General features: G+C 49.2%; 2 protein-coding genes across 2 annotated transcripts in view; both read left to right on the top strand.

Annotated features, from left to right (window-relative positions):
- ERGIC1 (endoplasmic reticulum-golgi intermediate compartment 1) overlaps nucleotides 1-4709 on the top strand; it is an 85527-nt gene extending 80818 nt beyond the window's left edge. Inside the window, exon 10 of the mRNA XM_080676861.1 lies at nucleotides 2891-4709. Coding sequence (XP_080532987.1) covers nucleotides 2891-2998 — 108 coding nt within the window. The 3' untranslated portion in view covers nucleotides 2999-4709. The remainder of the gene's footprint in view (nucleotides 1-2890) is intronic.
- Nucleotides 4710-9618: 4909 nt separating this feature from the next.
- On the top strand, nucleotides 9619-13862 carry RPL26L1 (ribosomal protein L26 like 1). The gene is made up of 2 exons (XM_080676860.1): nucleotides 9619-9662; nucleotides 10268-13862. Exon 2 carries the CDS (start codon nucleotides 10277-10279, stop codon nucleotides 10529-10531), a length of 255 nt encoding a protein of 84 aa, XP_080532986.1. The 5' UTR covers nucleotides 9619-9662; nucleotides 10268-10276; the 3' UTR covers nucleotides 10532-13862.
- The last annotated feature ends 6377 nt before the right edge of the window (nucleotides 13863-20239 follow it).

Raw genomic sequence — 20239 nt, 5'->3', positions numbered from 1 at the left:
TTCTTGAGATCCGCGTCGGCCTCCTCAGGTCTGCGGCTGGTCACCCCCCATCAGCCACGGAATCACAAAGGAAGCCTGTCATCTTGCCACCTCCCGTGAGGGCCTGCGTCCAAGGACAGGCACACCATCCGTGCAGCCTCGTGGCTCCGTTTATTTCCCCGTGACCTTCTCAGGACGAGGGCTGACCATGGCTGACCGCCTCCCTGGGCGAGTCCAGATGTGTTTACCTGGTGCTGGGGGTTCTGTGACCCCCAGATGGCAGCATCCCGGGCCCCTCCCAGCCCCGCTCATACCAGTTATCACCTCTGGGTGAGCTAGTGGGGGGCTGTGGCAGCATGGGGGGGATGGAGGGGGCTGTGAGATTTCTTTCAGCTTTTGAGCCTCCCCCCCCCCCAAAAAAAAAAGTGTCCGAATTTCCCCTCCTCAGTGGCCAGTGTCCAGCACCTTCGGCAGATGTAGGGTCGCGGGGACAGGCTGCTGAGCTGGGGGCATCAGTGGGTTCCTGCGGACTCCCGGCAGGGCCTCCTCAGGTCCTAGTGCCCAGGGCCTCAGTTTCCCCACCGCTGTGTGTTTCCTCGTGCACCTCAATGCATGCATTGTCTGCTGCTCCGGGCCGGCCCAGTGAAAGGAGCCTTCAGACCAGGCGCCAGGTGTATGTGAATCACGGACGCGCTCGGGGTCCAGAGTGTGTAGATGAATATAGATGTGTGTGTGTGTGTGTGTGTGTGGTTATTTTTCATTTTTTCATTATTTGCTCCATTGCACTTAAGTCACATTTTCCTATCCTCCGATCCAAGCTCTAAAAGCATTTTGTGGTATAAAATCTCGCATCATCTGACCCACTGTACCGAAATAAGCCAGCTCCCTGCCGTCATCTGCCTCGGAAAGTGCCCCTTCGTCATGCTCTGGGGCTGGCAGGGAGAGGCCGTGCCCGCTGAACCGCTCCACGATAATCCCCCAGCGCCCCCAGCCTCTGCGCTCCCTGGGGCTGCTCCGGTTTCTGGGCTGTTATTACTGGAATGCCAGCTGCCCCACTTCCAGCCCATCCCACAGACCCACTCTGTCTGCCCTGGGCCTCGGGCCTCTGCTGAGCTCATCTCGTAGAAATATCATTTTAAAAATAAATGCTGGTTCCATCTGCACTTCCCTCTCGCCTCCGCTGTGTCTCCTGGCCGCCTCCACTTGGCACCAGAGGGTCTGTTAAGGCTGCCCTCTCCCAGAGTCCTCCAGTGGCCGAGTGTCATGCTGGCCGGCCACCCAGGGGTGCCTCGCAGGCAGGCTCAGGGGCCCTCTGGGGCTGCCCAGCATGTGGGGACGCGTGAGAGCTCTGGTGGCGGACAGACTCGGCCCTGCCACACACTTGCTGTGTGGCCTCGGACAAGTTATTGCCCTCTCTGGGCCACGTGGGTACATGAGTGAAGAGGTGCCTCCCCCAGGTATACGGGGTGGAGGGTGGTATTGGTTCTTACGGACAGCATGAGGTTTGTTTTCAAGAGGGAAACACACTTAACGTTCTCTTGCAAACCTGCTGTGAACTATTCTTCCTCATCGTGCATACTCCGATTCTCTTTCGGCACCAGAAGGCAACTCATAGGTAGGTCAGAGAATTCCGAGTCACCCAGTTCCGACAACCTCACAGCGAAGTGAGGAATTCAGCTGTGGGCACATTTCGTGCCTGAGAGGCAGCCGTGTGGGGTTCAGAGACAGACTCCCCAGAGTTCTGTGTCCCCACGAATCACCGTGGCTTTAGACAAGTGATTTGGTGTCTCTGTGCCTCCGTTTCCCTGGCTATAAAGTAGGCATGAGGATTCTACTTAGCGGGCTGACCGGGGGCTCCGTGATGGGAGGCACGAACCCCCCCGGACCGTGCCCGGCACAGAGAAGGCGCTGTGTGAGCCCTGTGTGTTTTGTGGTGGCCATCGGGCGGCAGGAAGTTCCGGAGTACAGACATTCAGGTGACACTCATGAGCATCCCCCGACTGTAGCGGTTCTTAATCGGGAGCAGTTTTGAGCTCCAGGGGACATTTGACCCTGTCTGGAGACATTTTGGTTGTCACAACAGGGAGAAGTTACTCCCGGCATCTTGTGGGTGGAGGCCCGGGATGGAGCCAAATACCCTTCCGTGCACGGCACAGCCCCACGGTGACTTCTCCGGTCCCCAAAGCACAGGGTGCCCTGAGCCACCTCGCCCTAATAGGAGTTTCTGGTGGCACCACGGGCCCCTCTCCTCTGTTGCCTTGGTTGTAATTTTGCATTTATCAGTATGATTATTTGATGACTACCCATCCCACTGGTAGCATGCAAGCTTGCGAGAGAGAGATGTGTTTCTCGCTGCAGTCCATCCAGGACACTGCTGCCTCTGCAGCCCACCCCAGATCTCAGTCACAGGCAGCACTGCGCCCGGACCTGTCAGACACGGGTTCAAGTCCCAGGGTTGCCACTTGCTGGCTGTGCGACCTTGGGCCAGTGGTGCCACTCTTCTGAACCTCCTTTCCTTCATCGGCAAATGGGATTGTAAATCGCTGATAAATTAGAGAAGACCACAGGCTCCAGGGTCCAGCCATACCTGAGTTCAAGTCTCAGTGCAGTTACCTAACTAAGCCTCAGTTTCCTCACCTGTGAAATGGGTCCACTGATCCCCTTCCTCAGGAGGTTAATATGGGAGTTTAAGGAGCTGCCGCTGATTACTTTTATTATTATTATTATTAACTTCATCATCCAACAAGTGGGCTTTTTGAGCCCTGAGTGTGTTCCAGACCCCACTGATTGCCATGGGGTAAGTGTAACGGGGCAGAGCGGCTGTGCTTGCTGAGCTCACTGTCTTGTGATGTGGATGGGGACTGGCCCGGCACGCCCTGCAGCGCTGACCTCTGACCTCTCCCGCTTTCAGATCTGTGCCATCATCGGCGGGACCTTCACGGTAGCTGGCATTCTGGACTCGTGTATCTTCACGGCCTCGGAGGCCTGGAAGAAGATCCAGCTGGGCAAGATGCACTGACCACCTGCCCGCCTGGCCGGCAGGGACCCAGGGCGACCACCAGCCCCGCCTCCAGCGCCCCGTCTCCTCCTGCCCTCTGTCTGGCCTAGGATCTGGCTGCATCCCAAAGTGGGGGGGGGGGGGGTAGCAGGTGGCTCATGGTTCCACAGCTACCTCTCTTCCCCATGTTTAATGTTAGACGAATTACACTGCCTGAAGTTGTGGTGCCCTTTTTCCTGGGGTCCCCCAAGACCAGAGTCAGGCAAGGGGTGCTCGGGGATGTTGGGGACCACTCCTGGGAGGGCTGTGGTCCCTTCTCTCTCGTGGGACCAGCCCAGAATCCTTGTCGACCGGCTCTCAGCCAGGCTTTGACAATCTCTCAGCCCCCACCTCTTGGACGCACGAATCCCTCGGTTTCCCCCTTGGGCAGCCACCCGCAGACCGGGACTCGGCTCTGGATCAGGCTGCCCAAAGGTACCCCCCACCTGGAGCCTTCAACAAAGGATGGTACTTCCCAGGCAGCCCCCTGAGCTGTGGCGCTGTAGGGGAAACCCTCGCTTCTGCCGCATCCTCCTCGCCTGGCCCAGAGCCCAGGCCTCGAGGCCTCACCCCCACGCCTTTCTTTTTCTCCTGAGAAGCAGATGTCCAGTCACTGGGGGGTGGCGGGTTCCCCTTCCTCAACTCACCGTGTTCCTCTGGACCCCCCACCGATGTGCCTCAGCCCCCCGCTGTGTGACAGCAGCATCCCCAGGTGGAGGGGCTGGTTGTGACTGGGAATCACCCTTTGAGAACCAGAAGGGTTTGTGCACTATGTCAGGCGGGGAGCCTCTGTCTCTGCGGCCCTAAAACAATCATGTCGGGGCCTCTCCCAGCGGCTGCCGTCAGTCCCAAGGCCTTAGGTGGGGGAAGCAAAGCTGACCCACCCCTCCCCGGTCTGGATGTCCACCTCCAGGCTCCTGAGGGACACACGCCCATGGCCCTCTCCGCAGCCCTCAGGTTAGGCCCCTTCCACTGAGCTTCCCAGGGGCTGGCCACACACCAGCACGTTCCTGGTCCCTGGGGCGGTTCCATTGTCCCCCCACTTGCTCCTGCGGTGGGTACCTACCCCTTCCTTCCCCCCTCATCCTTCCCCTTTAGTCCTAAAAGGGAGGGGCAGGGGTCCAGGCGCACGTGTCCCCCCCTTACCCCCCCCCCGGGAATTTCAGGTATGCCCTGTCCCGGGAAGACTCTGCTGGCTTCCCATTTAGATCAAGATTGTTTGCATACTTTTGTAATTAAGGGGAGTGCCGGGGAAGGAGCTGTAACTTATCTGTAGAGATAGCTCGAGTCCCTGCCATTTGTAATTGTTGGCTCTGAATTCCAGTAGAACAGCTTCCCCGCTTGCATATGCGTTGACTGATGTGCGTTTGGTTATTTCTGGTATCTCTGGCCACTTAGATGGATTTTTTTTTTTTTTTTTTTTTTTTTTTTACATTCTGTTCCCCAGTGACAACAAGGAGTCCCTTTAGAGGGTGGGCGGGTAGGGCGAGGAAATGTGTGGGGTGCACAGGCCTCGAAATTCCACTTCGATGCATTTAAAGAAACAAAACCCTTGAGGACGTAGGGGATGTCAGTTTCCTATGGAAGACACGCCTCAGACCCATTATTATAAACAAACATCTCAAGGGGGGAAAAATGGTGTCGTTCTTTCCCCCCTCATTGGGTTCAAATAGATTAAAGGGCTGATTTTCAGAAATGTGGCTGTGTGTTTCCTTCTACTTGATTGTGGCTGGCAGCCCGGGGGCTCGGTCCCAGGAGGGAATTTAAATCCATAGGAGAGGAATTGGGAAATGCGGAAGGATCTGTGAGGATGACCCAGCGCTTCCTTTATGGAGTCCCTCCCGGACGTTCCCGGAATCTGCCCTTTGCTAGCTGCTTAGCCTCGTTCCCCTGCCAGTGCCTCAGTTTGCCCAGGTGGAAATGGGACTAATAGTAACACAACCTTGTAGGACTGTGGCAGAAATTAAATCTACAGTACGTGCAAGTTACCTAACTAAGTCAGTTATCCTGGGTCAGAACGAGCTCATGTATGCAGGCAAGTGGTACCTGGTGGCTTTTCAAAATTGGTAGTAGATCCGTATCGGTATTCCCAAGGGAATGGAATGTCCTAAGAGCATGGCTTTCCAGCCAAGGGCGGCATAAAAGCAGGCATTTCATACATTCTCGATTCCCAAGGACCTGGCATTCCCAGTTCAACCTCCAGCTCAGCAAAGGGAGACCGTCATCAGCTCTGACAAAGGGACTTACTGGCTGTGTGCCATCCTGCTGGCCAGCCCTTCAGAGTCTCCATTGGGACAGCACGAACGTGGACAAACACATCAGGGATGAGTGTGGCAGCCAGCCCGTCTGCTAGATGGTCCTCTTTGACGCTCCCCATCTCTCTTTACCCGCTTGTCTGCTACTTGAGCTGTGGTGACACTCACAGCGACCGTCAACAGCAGCCCACCCGCCAGCAGGCAGTCATGCGTTCCCAAGCCGTTCGCGCCAGCTGAGCTCTATGCTGTAATGATGTGACTTAGTCAACCAGTGAAGTGGGATTGAAAATGAAAGGATACCTTGGAGAGAAACGATAAAGGTGTATTACCACTGCCTCCTCAAAAGGCTACTGAACAAGACCGCTGAAAAGATTTGGGGGAGGGGGGTGGGGACATGGCCGGAAGTCCTTGAGGATTCCCCATTCCCACGCAAAGTGTCTAAGCTCTCACGCCATGTTAAAGAAAGCAAACACTGCCCGACCAGCGTGGCTCAGTGGTTGAGCATCAACCTATGAACCAGGAGGTTACGGTTCGATTTCGGGTCAGGGCACATGCCCAGGTTGCGGGCTCGATTCCCAGTGTGGGGTGTGCAGGAGGCAGCCAATCGATGATTCTCGTCATTGATGTTTCTATCTCTCTCCCTTCCTCTCTGAAATACACACACACACACACACACACACTGAGTGGCCAGATTATTATGATCTCTGAATGCATAATAATCTGGCCACTCAGTGTGTGTATGTGTGTGTGTGTGTGTGTGTGTGTGTGTGTGTGTGTGTGTGTATTAGAGGCCCGGTGCATGAATTCATGAATGGATGGGGTCCAGCCAGCCTGGCCAGGGGGAGGGGACATGGGCAGTTGGCCGGCCTGCCTGCTGGTTGAACTCCTGGTTGAGGGGACAATTTGCATATTAGCCTTTTATTATATAGGAGATACACTGAGTGGCCAGATTATTATGCGTTCAGAGATCATAATAATCTGGCCACTCAGTATGTATGTGTGTGTGTGTGTGTGTGTGTGTGTGTGTGTGTGTGTGTGTATATATATATATGAAACCAAATACTGAAACCCTTGGGTTGGTTTGATGTAAAGAAAACGAAAAGCCATTCCAGGTTTCTCAAGGAAGGAGCCTCGCTTCTGGGTCGAAGGGTTGGCGAATGCGTTTGTGTTGACGTAACATCTAAGGCATGCATGTGTCGTTTTCACGATCTCTCCCTTAAACCAGTCCTTTCAGTCATCTAACCAGGCGCAGATGACTGTTTTCCCATGAGAAGGGTTCTCGATCAGGGATTACAGCACAGACCCACGCCGGGGAGGTGGTAGGCCTGAGGCTGGGGTGGTCGGGTAGAACTGGCTCCTCCCGGGGAGGTGGCAGGAGAGGTGACCTAGGGCCACATCAGTGAAGGGACAAGTGTAAGTGCCACAGCCCATGCTGCCTGGGTGGGTGGCGCGAGGAGGGGGTGCGAGGCCTGGGAAGAAGGGCGTGCATGGTGCTCAGACACGGTGGCTGTGGTTGGTTGTTGTAACTACGTGTCACAGATTAATTTTTTAACAACATCCTTTTGGAATTCCTGTTTTCATTTAAATTGTATTTTTCATTTATAGTTTACATTCACTATTGTTTGTATTAGTTTCAGGTGTACAGCATAGTGGCTGGTTAGACAATCATATACCTTACAAAATGTTCCCTCCGATATTCCCAGTCCCCACCTGGCACCGCACACAGTTATTACATCATTACTGACTATATCCCCTATGCTGTCCTCACAAATCAATTATTTATTTATTTATTTTAAATATATTTGTATTGATTTCGGAGAGGAAAGGAGAGGAGAGGGAGAGAGAGAGAGAGAAACATCAATGATGAGAGAGAATCATTGATTGGCTGCTTCCTGCATGCCCCCTACTGGGGATGGAGCCCGCAACCCAGGCATGTGCCCTTGACCGGAATCGAACCCGGGACCCTTCAGTCTGAAGGCCGACGCTCTAGCCCCTGAGCCAAACCAGTTAGGGCCACAAATCAATTTTTGGTTCTTGCCAGAAACAGACACATGTTGTCGATGGGGTGGGTCACCAGGGACCCCCATCCCTTCTGAAGAAACTGACAGCAGCAGCTCCAGCCCTCCACACGGCAGGAGGTCCGGGATGGGAGGGGACTGTCAGGAGGGCTACCTTCACCCTTCACCCGAGACCTTGTCCCCTCCCCAGCAGTTGCCTTCTGTCAGTTTTGTGGTGATGAGGTCACGCACTTCATTCTCACCCAAAGGAAGTTTTATTGCAACCCCTGTTACCAGGGTTGGGAGTTCGCCAGGGGCCAGGCAAACGGTGGTTGTTCAGGCCTCGCCTGTCTTAACCCTCACGGCAATCCTATGAGGGTGTTCCGGCCTTTTCAGGAAGAACAGAACAGAGATGCAGCCCTTGTCTCTCTGGTCACACAGCTGGCAGGGGCTGTGGAGGGAATGCACACCCACGTCCGCCTGTCTCCAGGCTGACGGAGAACTGCATGGCTCCACCTCATTCCCCAATATCTGATCTGTGTCAAAAGGGTAAACTGCGCCCCCCAACCCCGCAAAAAAAGGGGAAAATTGAAAGTAGTGAGGGTACTTTGGTTTTTTCCTTCCAGCAGAGGAAAGCTAAATTGAGCACTGGGGATTTCCTTAAACAAACATTTAAAACATGAGTTTAATTGCACAAATAATACATTTTCATAGCCCCATTTGAGGGAAATCAGAAAAGAGCAAAAAGTTAAAAAAGGAGAAATAAAGGTCACCCTTAATCCCAGTAACCAGAGATCATCATTATCAACGTTTTAATGATATTCTTCCATAAACAAAATGGGATAGTGTTGTTAATACTATTTTGTAGTTTACTTTTTCCTCACTTAGTAGACACCTTTCTAAGTTAATAACTACAGATCTCATCATCTTTACTGGCTGCAAGGTAACAGCCATATTGAATGTATATGCTGGCTCATGTTCACCCATCATTCCTATCTCATTCAGAACCTGCTTTCTCACCTGTAAAAGGGACAGCTCAGAGGGTTGTTTACAGATTAAATAAGGGAATGTGTGTAAAGCTGTTAGCACAACACCTGACGGTAAGTGCTCAGCCTAATAAAATTAGCCTATACTATTCATTCATTTAATAAACAGTCATTTCTATCAGCATTAAGTGCTTACTTTGTGCCAAGCATTGTGCTAAGGGTTTGTTTAATCCTGACACCTAACCAATGAGGTAAATACTATCAATATTCCCATTTCTCAGATGGGGAAAGTGAGTGGCCTTTCTGGAGGCGTTTGTGGAGGTTATAAAACAAACAATAACAAAAACAAAGAGAGACCACAACCCGAGCTCCCCCAGTGGGATGCATTGCATGTACCGGTATTTACATCAAACACCGAAAACTTGCGGTTTGCATCATCTAGAGTTAATGGGGAAAATCTGAATGCTAAGACAGTGAATGTGAGGCCCGGTTTAGGATTTTCTGGGAGATTAGGAATATTGATGGCTGTAATTGAGCGCTGTGTGCCAGACACTGCTCTAAACACCGTAAACAAATTAACTCATTTAGCCCTCATAACTCCATGAGGCACTTACTAAGATCATTCCCATTTCACAGATGAGGAAACTGAGGCTCAGAAACATGGAGGCGGCTCCCCAAGGGCCAGCAACATGAAGAGGCACTTGGGTCAAGGTGTGACTTTACAACCCCAGCTCTTCCAAACAGGGCTAAAAAATCGGGGGGCAGTTTTGCAAAGCCAGGTGGTTGGTTAGCCACGATCTTCAAACATCTGGTGGGGGGAATGTTTGCTTTAAATTCAGATTCCCTGACCCCAACCTACCACAGTCTGGTTTTGCCGAGCTGTGGTGGAGCATGAAAATCTGCATTTTGAACAGGCTTCTCAATGATTTTAAGAAGCAAGTCAGCAGATTGCATTTGTAGCATCATGCACCCCAATAATATGCCTAGACAACTTCTGCAAAGAAAGAGTTTGGGGTAAGAAAAAGACTATTGATGGTGTACCTATTAAAAGAACATCAAGCCCAACTGGCATTGCTCTGTGGTTGAGCTTCAACCTATGAACCAATAAAGATATATATTTAAAAATAAATAAAAGGACATCAATAAGCCTATATTGCAGGTCCTACAAAAATAGGCCCCTTCTCCCCAGAGGTGCCATTTCTCCGCGGTTCTCTGCAGGGCCGCTTACCCATCCAGTGGTCCCTAGAAAGGAGGTACTGCGGTTCCACCCCAATCCGCATGGGGCGCCATTCAGCTTCATTTCGAAGGAATAAGGCACCGCTTTTTTTTTTTTTTTTCTGCGCTTGCGCGGCCAGGAAGCCTCACTTCCTGCCCGGCGAGCGCACCATCTGAGCACTTCCGGCGCCAGGTAGGTGAGCGGAGTGGTGGTGTTTTCTCTCGGACTGTGAAGCCCTCCGCCGCATAGGACCCTCCCCCAACTGCCCCGGGATACCCGGCTCCCCAAAGATCTCTCTGCGGGACCCCAACCACGCATTCCTTTCGATCCCTAGCCTCCCCGCTTTAGTCAGCCTCAAGGCGCCAGTGCCTCCTCTCCCCGCGACCCCTAGGATCAGGCATGCTCGCCCCACCCACGCCCTGCTCGGTTTTTAAACAACATATTTTTATTGATTTCAGAGAGAAAGGGAGAGGGAGAGAGAAATGGAAACGTCCATGATGAGAATCATTGATGGACTGCCTCCTGCATGCCTCCCACTGGGGATGGAGCATGGAACTGTGACCTCTTGGTTCATAGGCCGATGCTCAGCCACTGAACCAGGCCGCCAGGCAATGCCCTGCTCGGTGTTAACACCCAAACCCATCACATGTCCCGCTCTCCCGCGTTAGTCGCCTCCTTCTGAGGCCACCTCTTGGAGAGCACTTGCGCGGAGATGGGGAGGAGTGCCTGATGGGGAGCAGGCCCTGCCTGGTACTCCCCTGAACGCCGCTTCCATCCCTCCCTCGCGCTCTTTGCAGACGGTCACCATGAAGTTCAACCCCTTCGTGACCTCGGACCGCAGCAAAAACCGCAAACGCCACTTGAACGCCCCCTCGCACGTGCGCCGCAAGATCATGTCTTCCCCGCTCTCCAAGGAGCTGTGGCAGAAGTACAACGTCCGCTCCATGCCCATCCGCAAGGACGATGAGGTCCACGTTCGGCTCCCTCGGGCTCTAAGGACCCAGATGCTGAGCACGCAGGCTCCGCCTTTGCCTCAGAATGTCGTGTGTGCTCGGACGTGAGGGAGCCCTAGCCTTCACTTGCCCTCAGCACCTCCAGTACTGTGACCCTGCCGAGGTGTTAGACCGGAGATGGGGGCCCAGAGCCACCAGAGAGCACCTGCCCAGCCTAATGAACAGCATTCAAGTTCAATTCTCTATTAATAATTTATTTTAAAAAGTAGTGTGTGCGCCCAGCAAGCTGTTTTTTGATTAGCCCCTGGCTGCTAGTGTGCCAGGCGTTGCTTAGGGTGGCTCTTTGCACCGGGCTCTGCAGGAGATCCCTCCCAGGCCTTCGTTTCGGATCCAGTTGGCCGTCTTGCTGTTAATAGGATTTTTCACTAGAATGTATGTCTCCAGGTGCCAACCATTCAGCATATTTTCTCTTAAAATCTGTTTCCTCCCCCATGCTCCATGCCTCTGGGGAAGAAAGGCATATCCATCCATCCATCCATCCATCCAGTTGCCCAACCAGACTCTGGCTGCCATCCTCACCTCTTCCTCACCTTTTCAGTCCATTCAATTTAGCCTTACCCACCTCGCTGGGTGAAGCGTTGGTCTGCTTCTCTTTATCCCAGCTGTTCCTTTGGACTCGCTTTATCAACACCTTCAGTCTTTTTTTTTTTTTCAACACCTTCGGTCTTGATCATGTTCATAGGGGCTTCTTCCCAGACCTCGGTGGGAGAGGCTCTGGTCATAGAGAGTGCGGTGGGCTTTCAGAGAAGCAAGGCTGTTCTCTTTTCAGCCTGAGCCTCGCCTTGGTAAGTAAGCTCTGAACAACCTGGGTAGACATTTCAGGAGTATTGAGATTCTCCAATTCCTTTTTTTTTTTTTTTAATTTAAATTCTTTATTGTGGAAAGTATTACAGGAGTCTCCTTTTTCCGCCATTGACCTCTCCCCGGCTGCTCCCACCCCCCAGCACATGCCCTCCCCGCCCTACTGTCTGTGTTCATTGGTTTTGCTCATGTGCATGCATACAAGTCCTTTGGTTGATCTCTTACCCCCTCACCCCTCACCTTCCCTCATAGGTTGGACAGTCTGTTGGATGCTTCTATGTCTCTGGTTCTATTTTTGTTCATCAGTTTACGTTGTTCATTATATTCCACAAATGAGTGAGATCATGTGATATTTCTCTTTCTCCCACTGGCTTATTTCACTTAGCATAATGCTCTCCAGGTCCACCCATGCTGTTGCAAATGGTAAGAGTTCCTTCTTTTTTACAGCAGCGTAGTATTCCATTGTGTAGATGTGCCTCTCCAGTTCTTTATATGAGGTATTTCCTCTATGCTTATTAATGAACGTCACCTATTTGTCGCTACTGTTTAATAGGCTCTTGCTTTCAGGGAAACCTAATCTGGTTTATTTTTTATTTATTTATTTTTGGGGTTGATTTTTTAATAGAGTTGGAGTGTGAGCAGTTTTTCAGTATGCAAAAATAGCCCACAAGATTTTAATTTAACATTAAAATTGTCTTGACTATAAAGTATTTGTATTAATTGTAGAAATCTTAAAATTTGGAAGAATTTAAATTTTAAAAATAGTCATTTGTAATTCTACTCCCTGTCTACTGGCAGCCATTATGGACATTTGGATACATTTCAATTTCCTCATGTTATGTACTATATATATGAAATATATACATACAAGATTCAGATTCAGACTATGTTCTATATGTGTAACTTTGTATTCTTTTTTCTCTAAAGCATTTTCCTAGGTCATCAATTATGTTTTGAAAACATAGATTTTAAATGGTTGCATGAGTCTCAGTATATCTTTAACCGTTCTTTGTTTAGGACTTCAGAGTGATTGTATTTTTTATATAGCTGATAATATAACATTGTATTCGTTGTAGGTGTACGGTGATTATATCTTTTACTCTAAGGATTAGTTCTGTGATGGCCATCCTAGTTCAAGGAATTTTTTGTCCTTCAGATATGAAAAGAAAAAAATTCAGGTAGAGAAATTCCACCTGACTTAGAAGAACACAAAGGAGATTTATATCTAAAAAAAGCTGACTTTTGACTGCCTGGATTAATCTGTTCTGTATAAAGTATGTTAGCCTGTGTGTTCCTGATAGTGTCCTCACTAATGTCCATGCATTGGAAATGTGCGGGTCTCTTCTGTATTTTCTCTCAGGTGGTTTGAGGACACTACAAAGGTCAGCAAATCGGCAAGGTAGTGCAGGTGTACAGAGAGAAATACGTCATCTACATCGAGCGGGTGCAGCGTGAGAAGGCTAACGGCACAGCTGTCCACGTGGGCATTCATCCCAGCAAGGTGTGGCCCGGGCCTGGGCAGTGGTGGTCACACAGCATGGTGTAGCTGTGAGAGCTGTTGACGTGTTGGTGCAGTTTACACAGCTGACCCTGGCAGGGCCCTCCTGGGGGAGATCAGGAAGGCTTGATAGAGTCACTGGCTTATGATATCAAGGACCCAGATTCGTTTCTTGTCTGTTTTGTCATCCTTGGTGAAGGCTCTGTCTTCAAGCAGGTAGCAGGGGGTCCCTGGCATTCCAGACCTCACTTCCCCACTAGATAATGTCCAGAGGAGAAGAGAACATTTCTTCCCGTGGCCCTCACACCCACCCTGTGGGATATAATGTTCCTCCTTTGCACTCCCACTTTACACACTGTATTGTAGGGTGTCTCCCCAGTTTCAGATCCTTAGGGCAGAGAGGAAGGGAGAGGGATAGAGAGTTAGAAACATCGATGAGAGAGAAACATCGATCAGCTGCCTCCTGCACACCTCCTACTGGGGATGTGCCCGCAACCAAGGTACATGCCCTTGGCCGGAATCGAACCTGGGACCCTTGAGTCCGCAGTCCGACGCTCTATCCACTGAGCCGAACCGGTTAGGGCGGAATGCAGATGTTTCTTAATGCATTTGCCAGCCAAGGGAGGATAGGCAAACCAGAAAGATGCTGGTCATGTCATTTTTCCCAACCCGAATGAAATTTCCTATCACTAAACTATCTAAATGGTGTCCTAGTCCTCAGGAATTAGAGGGGTAGGAGGTTGGGTGGCAGAAAGAACCTAAGCTGCTATTGTTGAGGGGACCTCTGCTGGGCAAACTAATCGTGGTTATAAATCCTTCACACCTAAAAAACAAAGATTTGTTTGTTTTCTCACTCCTAAAAGGTGGTTATCACCAGGCTAAAACCGGGCAAAGATCGGAAAAAAATTCTTGAACGCAAAGCCAAATCTCGACAAGTTGGAAAAGAGAAAGGCAAATATAAGGAAGAGCTTATTGAGAAAATGCAGGAATAAATGTTACCCGTTGTGTAACCAATGTTTAGCTGTAGGTTTTTAGCCTGGTGTGTATTCCTTTAAAATCATTCAAGATGTCTCTGGAATATATTGTTTCCTTCCTGGTTTGTTATTGATATGTGGCTCTGTACATCTATCGTTGCTGTTTGGGTTAATTTTATGGATAAAAATTGGAAATGTTTCTTAATTCAAGCAGACCTTGCGTTGTTTTATAGATAAAGTCCATCTCACTGTAAGTCCCAGTTGCCATCCTTTCATAGGTTTACTCTGTGGAGCAGCAGAACAGCTGGTGAGATGGCCCTGCTCCTGCCGGGACCCTCACACTGATGGGGTGGACAGCATAGGGCTGCTGCCTGATGCAGGGGTTTGTTCCACTCAGTGGCCATCACGAAGTGAATTGAAATACACGGCCCCAGCGAGCAGCTGGTGCTGTTTTGCATACCCACGTCTAGGGCCTGACCGATGGCCCTGTAGCTCCTCTCCCTCATGCGCCCACCAAACCAAATGGCCTGCAGCTCCCTAGCCAGGCTGCCCTGCCCTAAGTCTTGACTTCGCAAGTGCCATTTCCATGTGACTGAAACGTCCCTCCTCTCCCCTAGGGCTAACTCGGAACATAGATGGCCTGTAGGCAAGGATTAGCGCACAGATAGATTTTGTTTGCCCTGTTGCTTTTCGTGATTTTTAAAAATTAATTTCTAACATTTGAACCTTAAGAGATCCATAGAGAAACCTGGGTCTTGTGCTTCCTCTGGCTGCAGGGGTCCCTGACGCTGCACGGCATCAGCGGGGGAGCCAGGGGCTGGCTGCTCCCTTTCCAGCTCACTCCATTCATGTCCCCGAGTGCCTGGCCCCCGCTGGCATCTGAGTTTCAGATTCCACATCTAACTTAAAATTACTCCTCAAGATTTAGCTCCAGGGCCACATCTGAAATCCTGCCTTTCCCCTGTGATAAATGATCTGTTTATTAAAATGCATCAGGTAAGATTGGGGAATTGTGGATTAGAATATCCATAATTTACACGGCATATGAAATAGAGAAGGTGCCCCACACAGCAGCTATGTTATTAGCATGTTGAGCTATATGTCTAGTCAGTATAATGAGTAGGTCAACCAGTAAGGTCTGTAGTTTGTATTTGAGATTTGTCTTTATTCTCTTTTTTAAAATTAATATTTTTAATATTTTTTTTATAGATTTCGGAGGAGAATGGAGAGAGAGATAGAAACATCAATGATGAGAATTATTGATTGGCTGCCTCCTGCACCCCCCACACTGGGGAGCGAGCCCACAATCCGGGCATGTGTCCTGACCGGGAATGGAACCGTGACCTCCAGGTTCATTGGTCGATGCTCAACCACCAAGCCATGCCAGCCAGGCTGTCTTTATTCTCAACCAACATGTTGTAGAACCCCAAAAATTGCATGCAAATCAGATATCATACTAGATTAAGTTTAAGGATGACATTCTTTTTTTAATTGATTTTAGAGAGAGAGAAGGGAGAGAGAGAAACATTGATGTGTTGTTCCACTTATTTATGCATTCACTGGTTGATTATTGTATGTGCCCTAACTAGGGATCAAGCTCACAACCTTGGCCTATCGGAATGATGCTCTGACCAACTGGGCTATCCAGCTAGGGCACGACAACATATTCCGATGCCTGGTCTGAGCCCTGGGCTCCAGCCAATACTGATAAAATTGTATTTTTTAGTAGTCAGACTTGGCTTGTTTTCAGCAACTTGTTCAATACAAGTGATACAGAGATAAGAGCTTGGGAGCTTATTGCTTGAGATACTGCATGCAAAGCACCGAGTTGTAGCTATTGTCTCTCAAAGGAGAATGGAAGTGGGTTTGTCTGCAGGCGCAGAGGGAAAAGTTTTTCTCAAGGAAGTTCAGACAAATGCTGGTTCTTGAGGGAAGGGGCGGGTTCGAGGGCAGCAGTATTGTGCTTTGGCTGCAGGAAATGGGACTGGAGAATGCCAGCTGGGTGGGCCTGCCTGTCAAGGTTCAGGCCCTGGGCTATTAGCATGTTTTCTGGAATGACTGAATTAAGCAGTTTCCCACTGACCTTTTCATCAAATTTGCACATGTCCATTCCCTTGAGCGAGTCCCCTTGTGCTATTTTGGGAAGACGCCAAACTGAAACTTCAGACAGACGCTCCTGAATGCCTGCTTTCATACCGCACTCAGGCACGAGATGTTCAGCCACCGAGCTGCCCGGCGAGCTGGGGAGGCACGAACTGAACCCTCCGATGACCAGACGGAGCTCTACTGACCGAGAGTCCACGGGCTCTGCCGATGCTGCAGATGTCGAGCCGTTCCCATCGGGTGCTAACTTGGGTCGTTGGTCATTGTTCCTTTAAATTAGCATTTTTTTTAAAAGAATACTTACATATGGCACAACATCAAAAGGTACAAAAGGCATACGGTGAAAAGTAAGCTTCCTCGTCACTTTGACTCTCAGGCACTCACGTCTCCCCAGGAGGAGCCACTGTTTCCCGTGCCTTTTGCGTCCTCCCGGAAGTAGCCTGCATCCTCCCGGAAGTAGCCTATGCACACACAATTGGGTGCTTACTAAAAGTTTGATCTAGGAAGAAGTCTGATGAGACAGGTAGGCCATCCAGATTGAAACAGCGGTGTGAGGTTGATTTATTGCCTGAACACCTTAATTAAAATGGAAACATGCAGCCCTGGCCAGTGTGGCTCAGTTGGTTGAAGCATCATCCTGTTCGCCAAAAGGTGGCGGTTTTGATGCCTGGTCAGGGCACAGGCAGCTTTGATCCCTGGTCCAGGAGCATGTGCAGGGGTGGGGGCTAGGGGCAGCCAATCTGTGTTCTCAAATCAATTCATATCGATGTTTCTCTCTTCCTCTCATTATATATAAATATGCACAAATATTAAATAAAATATTCTTTGTCCTTTGGAAATAATAGACTCAAGCACACCCTAAATCTGGAACAGGGTTCACAGGTCTCATGCAGTAAAGGTCTCTATCTCGTTAAGAAGTGTGTGCTTTAGGGGTTTTTGCTGACTTACTATTTGAACTAGGAGGGGCAGCATGGCTTAGTGGGAAGAACAGGAGCTATGAAGGCTCACATTCAGATCTCAGTCTGCCAATAAAACAGCCACCCTGCCCTAACCGCTTTGGCTCTGGATAGCACGTCGACCTGTGGACTCAAGGGTCCCAGGTTCGATTCTGGTCAAGGGCATGTACCTTGGTTATGGGCATGTCCCCAGTAGGGGGTGTTCAGGAGGCAGCTGATTGATGTTTCTCTCTCATCGATGTTTCTAACTCTATCCTCCTCCCTTCCTCTCTGTAAAAAGTCAATAAAATATATTTTTTAAAAATTAAAAGCAAAATGAAAAATAAAAAAAAACAGCCACCCTTTGGGCAAGTTACAAATATGAGTCTCTCTCCCTACCATGTAAAATGGACTTCACAATCTCTGTGTTAGGTGTTGTGAGCCCTGAATGAGGCAGGTAATTCAAAGCACCTAGTTCAATGGCACATGGGTGTCACTCACATGGTAGATGCTATAATCATTGGTGGCTGTCCACAGCACACACTCCATACATATGTGCTGAGCAAATGAGAAGTGAAACATGCTGGGCCTTCAGCTTCTCCGGTAACTTTGGGCCTTCCAGGTCAGCTTAGGAGGAGCCTTAGGACTCCGTGGCTAAATCCCAGCTGGCTTTCCCTTTGGACAGTGTGATAAAGTGTTTTTGACAGATTCACTGGTAGAGGGAGCTATTGGCCAATGCTAGGTCACAGATACAATGCCGAGATGAAGAATTTTTCTCATTTCACAGAAGATAAAGCGGACAGAACTGGTACCTGACAGTCACCTCCCTGTGCACCTCGACATCTGCTTCTCAAAAAGGCTGCCAAAAAGGAAGACACAGTTAGGCTTACCAAGATCAACTTAAAAATATATATATCTGCATCGACTTAAGAAACAGGAAAAAATTCACAAGAGTCAAAAAGTGAAAGCAACCCAAACACCCATTGACAGGTGAGTGGAGAAACTAAGTATGGTCCATACATAGCAGCGGAATATTGTTCAGCATTGCCACCTGGGCTACAAACGGATGAAACGTCAGGACCTTACGCTAAGTGTCTCAAGCCAGATGTGTGTTAAGACAAATGCTGTCTTAATGATTCTACTTATATCAGGTATCTAGAGGAGTCAAACTTAACAGAAACGAAAATCAGAATAGTGGTTGCCAGGGCTTGGGGAGAGGAATGGGGAATGGGGAGTTGTTAAATGGGCATGTAAAGTTCTGGAGATTGTCCGCACAACAACGTGAATATACTGAACACTACTGAACTGCACACTTCAAAATGGTTAAGACAGTCAATTTTATGTTACGTATATTTTACCACAATTAAAAATAAATTTAGAGATTTGACTTGGGGTAGTGAACACACAATATACAGTTGATGTGTTATAGAACTGTACAAGAATTGTATACCTAAAACTATATAATTTTACTAGCCAATGTCACCCCAATAAATTCAATTAAAAATAAATTAATAAATAATTGAGTAAATTTTAAGAAAGGAAATGGGAAGTAGCCTGGCTTTTTCTCTAGTTTTGGCTGATCTCACCCCTTCTTCACTATTCAGTTCAGTTGCACTAGTGTTTATTGAGCACATTCTATGTATAAGGTGTCCCTAAAGGGCATAGATCAGTTAAACAGTGCCTGTTCTCAAGGAGTGTGCTTTCTTTTAGAGGGTTGGTTAAGATACACATATAGCTGTAGCTGGTTTGGCTCCGTGGATAGGTTGCCAGCCTATGGACCAAAGGGTACGGGGTTTGACTCTGGTCAAGGGCACATGCCCGGGTTGTGGGCTTGATCCCCAGTAGGGGGCGTGCAGGAGGTGGCCCATTGATGTGTCTATCTCTCTTCCTCTCTGAAATCAATACAAATATATTTTTAATTAAAAAAAGACACACAAACAAGTACAATGCCACAAAAGGTGCACTAACAGAATGAAACGGGTCGTGGAGAAGGAGGTGCTCGGACTGGAACTTAAGGACAATAGAATGTCTACGGAGGCTGAGTTTTGGGGGAGCAGATAAAGGCTTGGCATCATGTCTGAAGAGTTGGTTCAGAGTTAAAGACTGTCGGTCCAACTTCCCATTTAACTCAAGAATCCATTCTAGTTGATGAAGAAAGAAATCAGGAAATGAGGTGAGGGGCGCAAGTGTGAGTTGCAGGGAAACCCTGGATTTGGTTTATAGATCTGCTTTCCTCCTAGCCTCTGCCCATGAGCTTTATCAAGCTCCTTAGCCTCTCTGAGAATTGGCTTAACTCCTTGTTCCAAGGTTGTGGCATGCTGTAATTAACCCATGTGAGAATCTGTGGCAAGCAGTAGAAACTCCAGGTTCATCTTCTCATTATCCTGGCTAATCCCTACTCCTCTTTTAAGGCTCAGCTCGGGACTGGCTGGGGTGGAAAGTCCGACACTAGTGTCCACTGTACCTTCCACTGCCGTTGAGTGGCCCTTGGCAAGTCCATCTCCGCACCAGCCTGTGAACTCCCAGAGGGGGTTCTGATTGATTTCTGGAACCCCAGGACCTGGCACGGTGCACATGACGCACAATAGTGCAGTATAAGAGCACTGGCTTTGCCCTGGCCGGGTGGCTCAGTTGGTAGGAGCTTTGTCCTGTACACTGAAAGGTTGTGGGTTTGATCCCCGATCCGGGCACATATAGGTGGATGTTTCTCTTTCTCTCTCTCTCTTTGTCTCTCTCTCTCTACCTTGATCTCTCTAAAAATCAATGAACATATCCTCAGGTGAGGATTTTTTTAAAAAAAAGCACTGGCTTTGAGTATCACACCATGAGAAGGTGAATCGTGGCTCAGCCACTTACCAGCTTTGTGGTTTGGGGCAAGATCCTGAACCTCTTCCCTGACCCTTAGTTTCCTCCACTGCAAAGTGGGGATAATAACTAAAACTTCCTCATAGGCTCTAGTGAGGTGCTTAAAACGAGTTCAGTGATGTTTCCTAAGTTACAGCTCAGACAGGAATTTCTGAGCTTTAACGGTAACTTAAAATTGTTAAGGTTTGTTGTGTAAAAAGAAGATAAAGCCCGGCCTGCGTGGCTCAGTAGTTGAGTGTCAACCTGTGAACCAGGAGGTCACGGTTGGATTCCTGGTCAGGGCACATGCCCGAGTTGTGGGCTTGCTCCCCAGTGGGGGCGTGCAGGAGGCAGCCCATCAATGATGCTCTCTCATCAATAATGTTTCTCTCTCTCCCTCTCTTTGAAATCAATAAAAATATATTAATATTAAAAAAAGATAAAGCTGTAAATACGTAACTACACTCTTTTCTTAAAAGGGCCACGTTCTTAATGAGAAATATCTTGCTGAGCTCCTAGTGACTTGACCCTCGGGTGAGTGACGTCCCTCCGCCAGGTGAGGGCGGAGCCTGTCTCTCCAGACCCCCCGAGGGGCGGAGTC

The sequence above is a fragment of the Plecotus auritus genome (assembly GCF_963455305.1).
Source record: "Plecotus auritus genome assembly, chromosome: 6".
Classification (NCBI taxonomy): Eukaryota; Metazoa; Chordata; class Mammalia; order Chiroptera; family Vespertilionidae; genus Plecotus; species Plecotus auritus.
The sequence above is the reverse complement of the archived record's forward strand: the minus strand, read 5'-3'. Positions and strand labels throughout refer to the sequence as shown.

Coding starts and splice junctions, on each gene's coding strand:
- RPL26L1 (XM_080676860.1), top strand. CDS start 10,277: ATGAAGTTCAACCCCTTCGTGACCTCGGACCGCAGCAAAAACCGCAAA.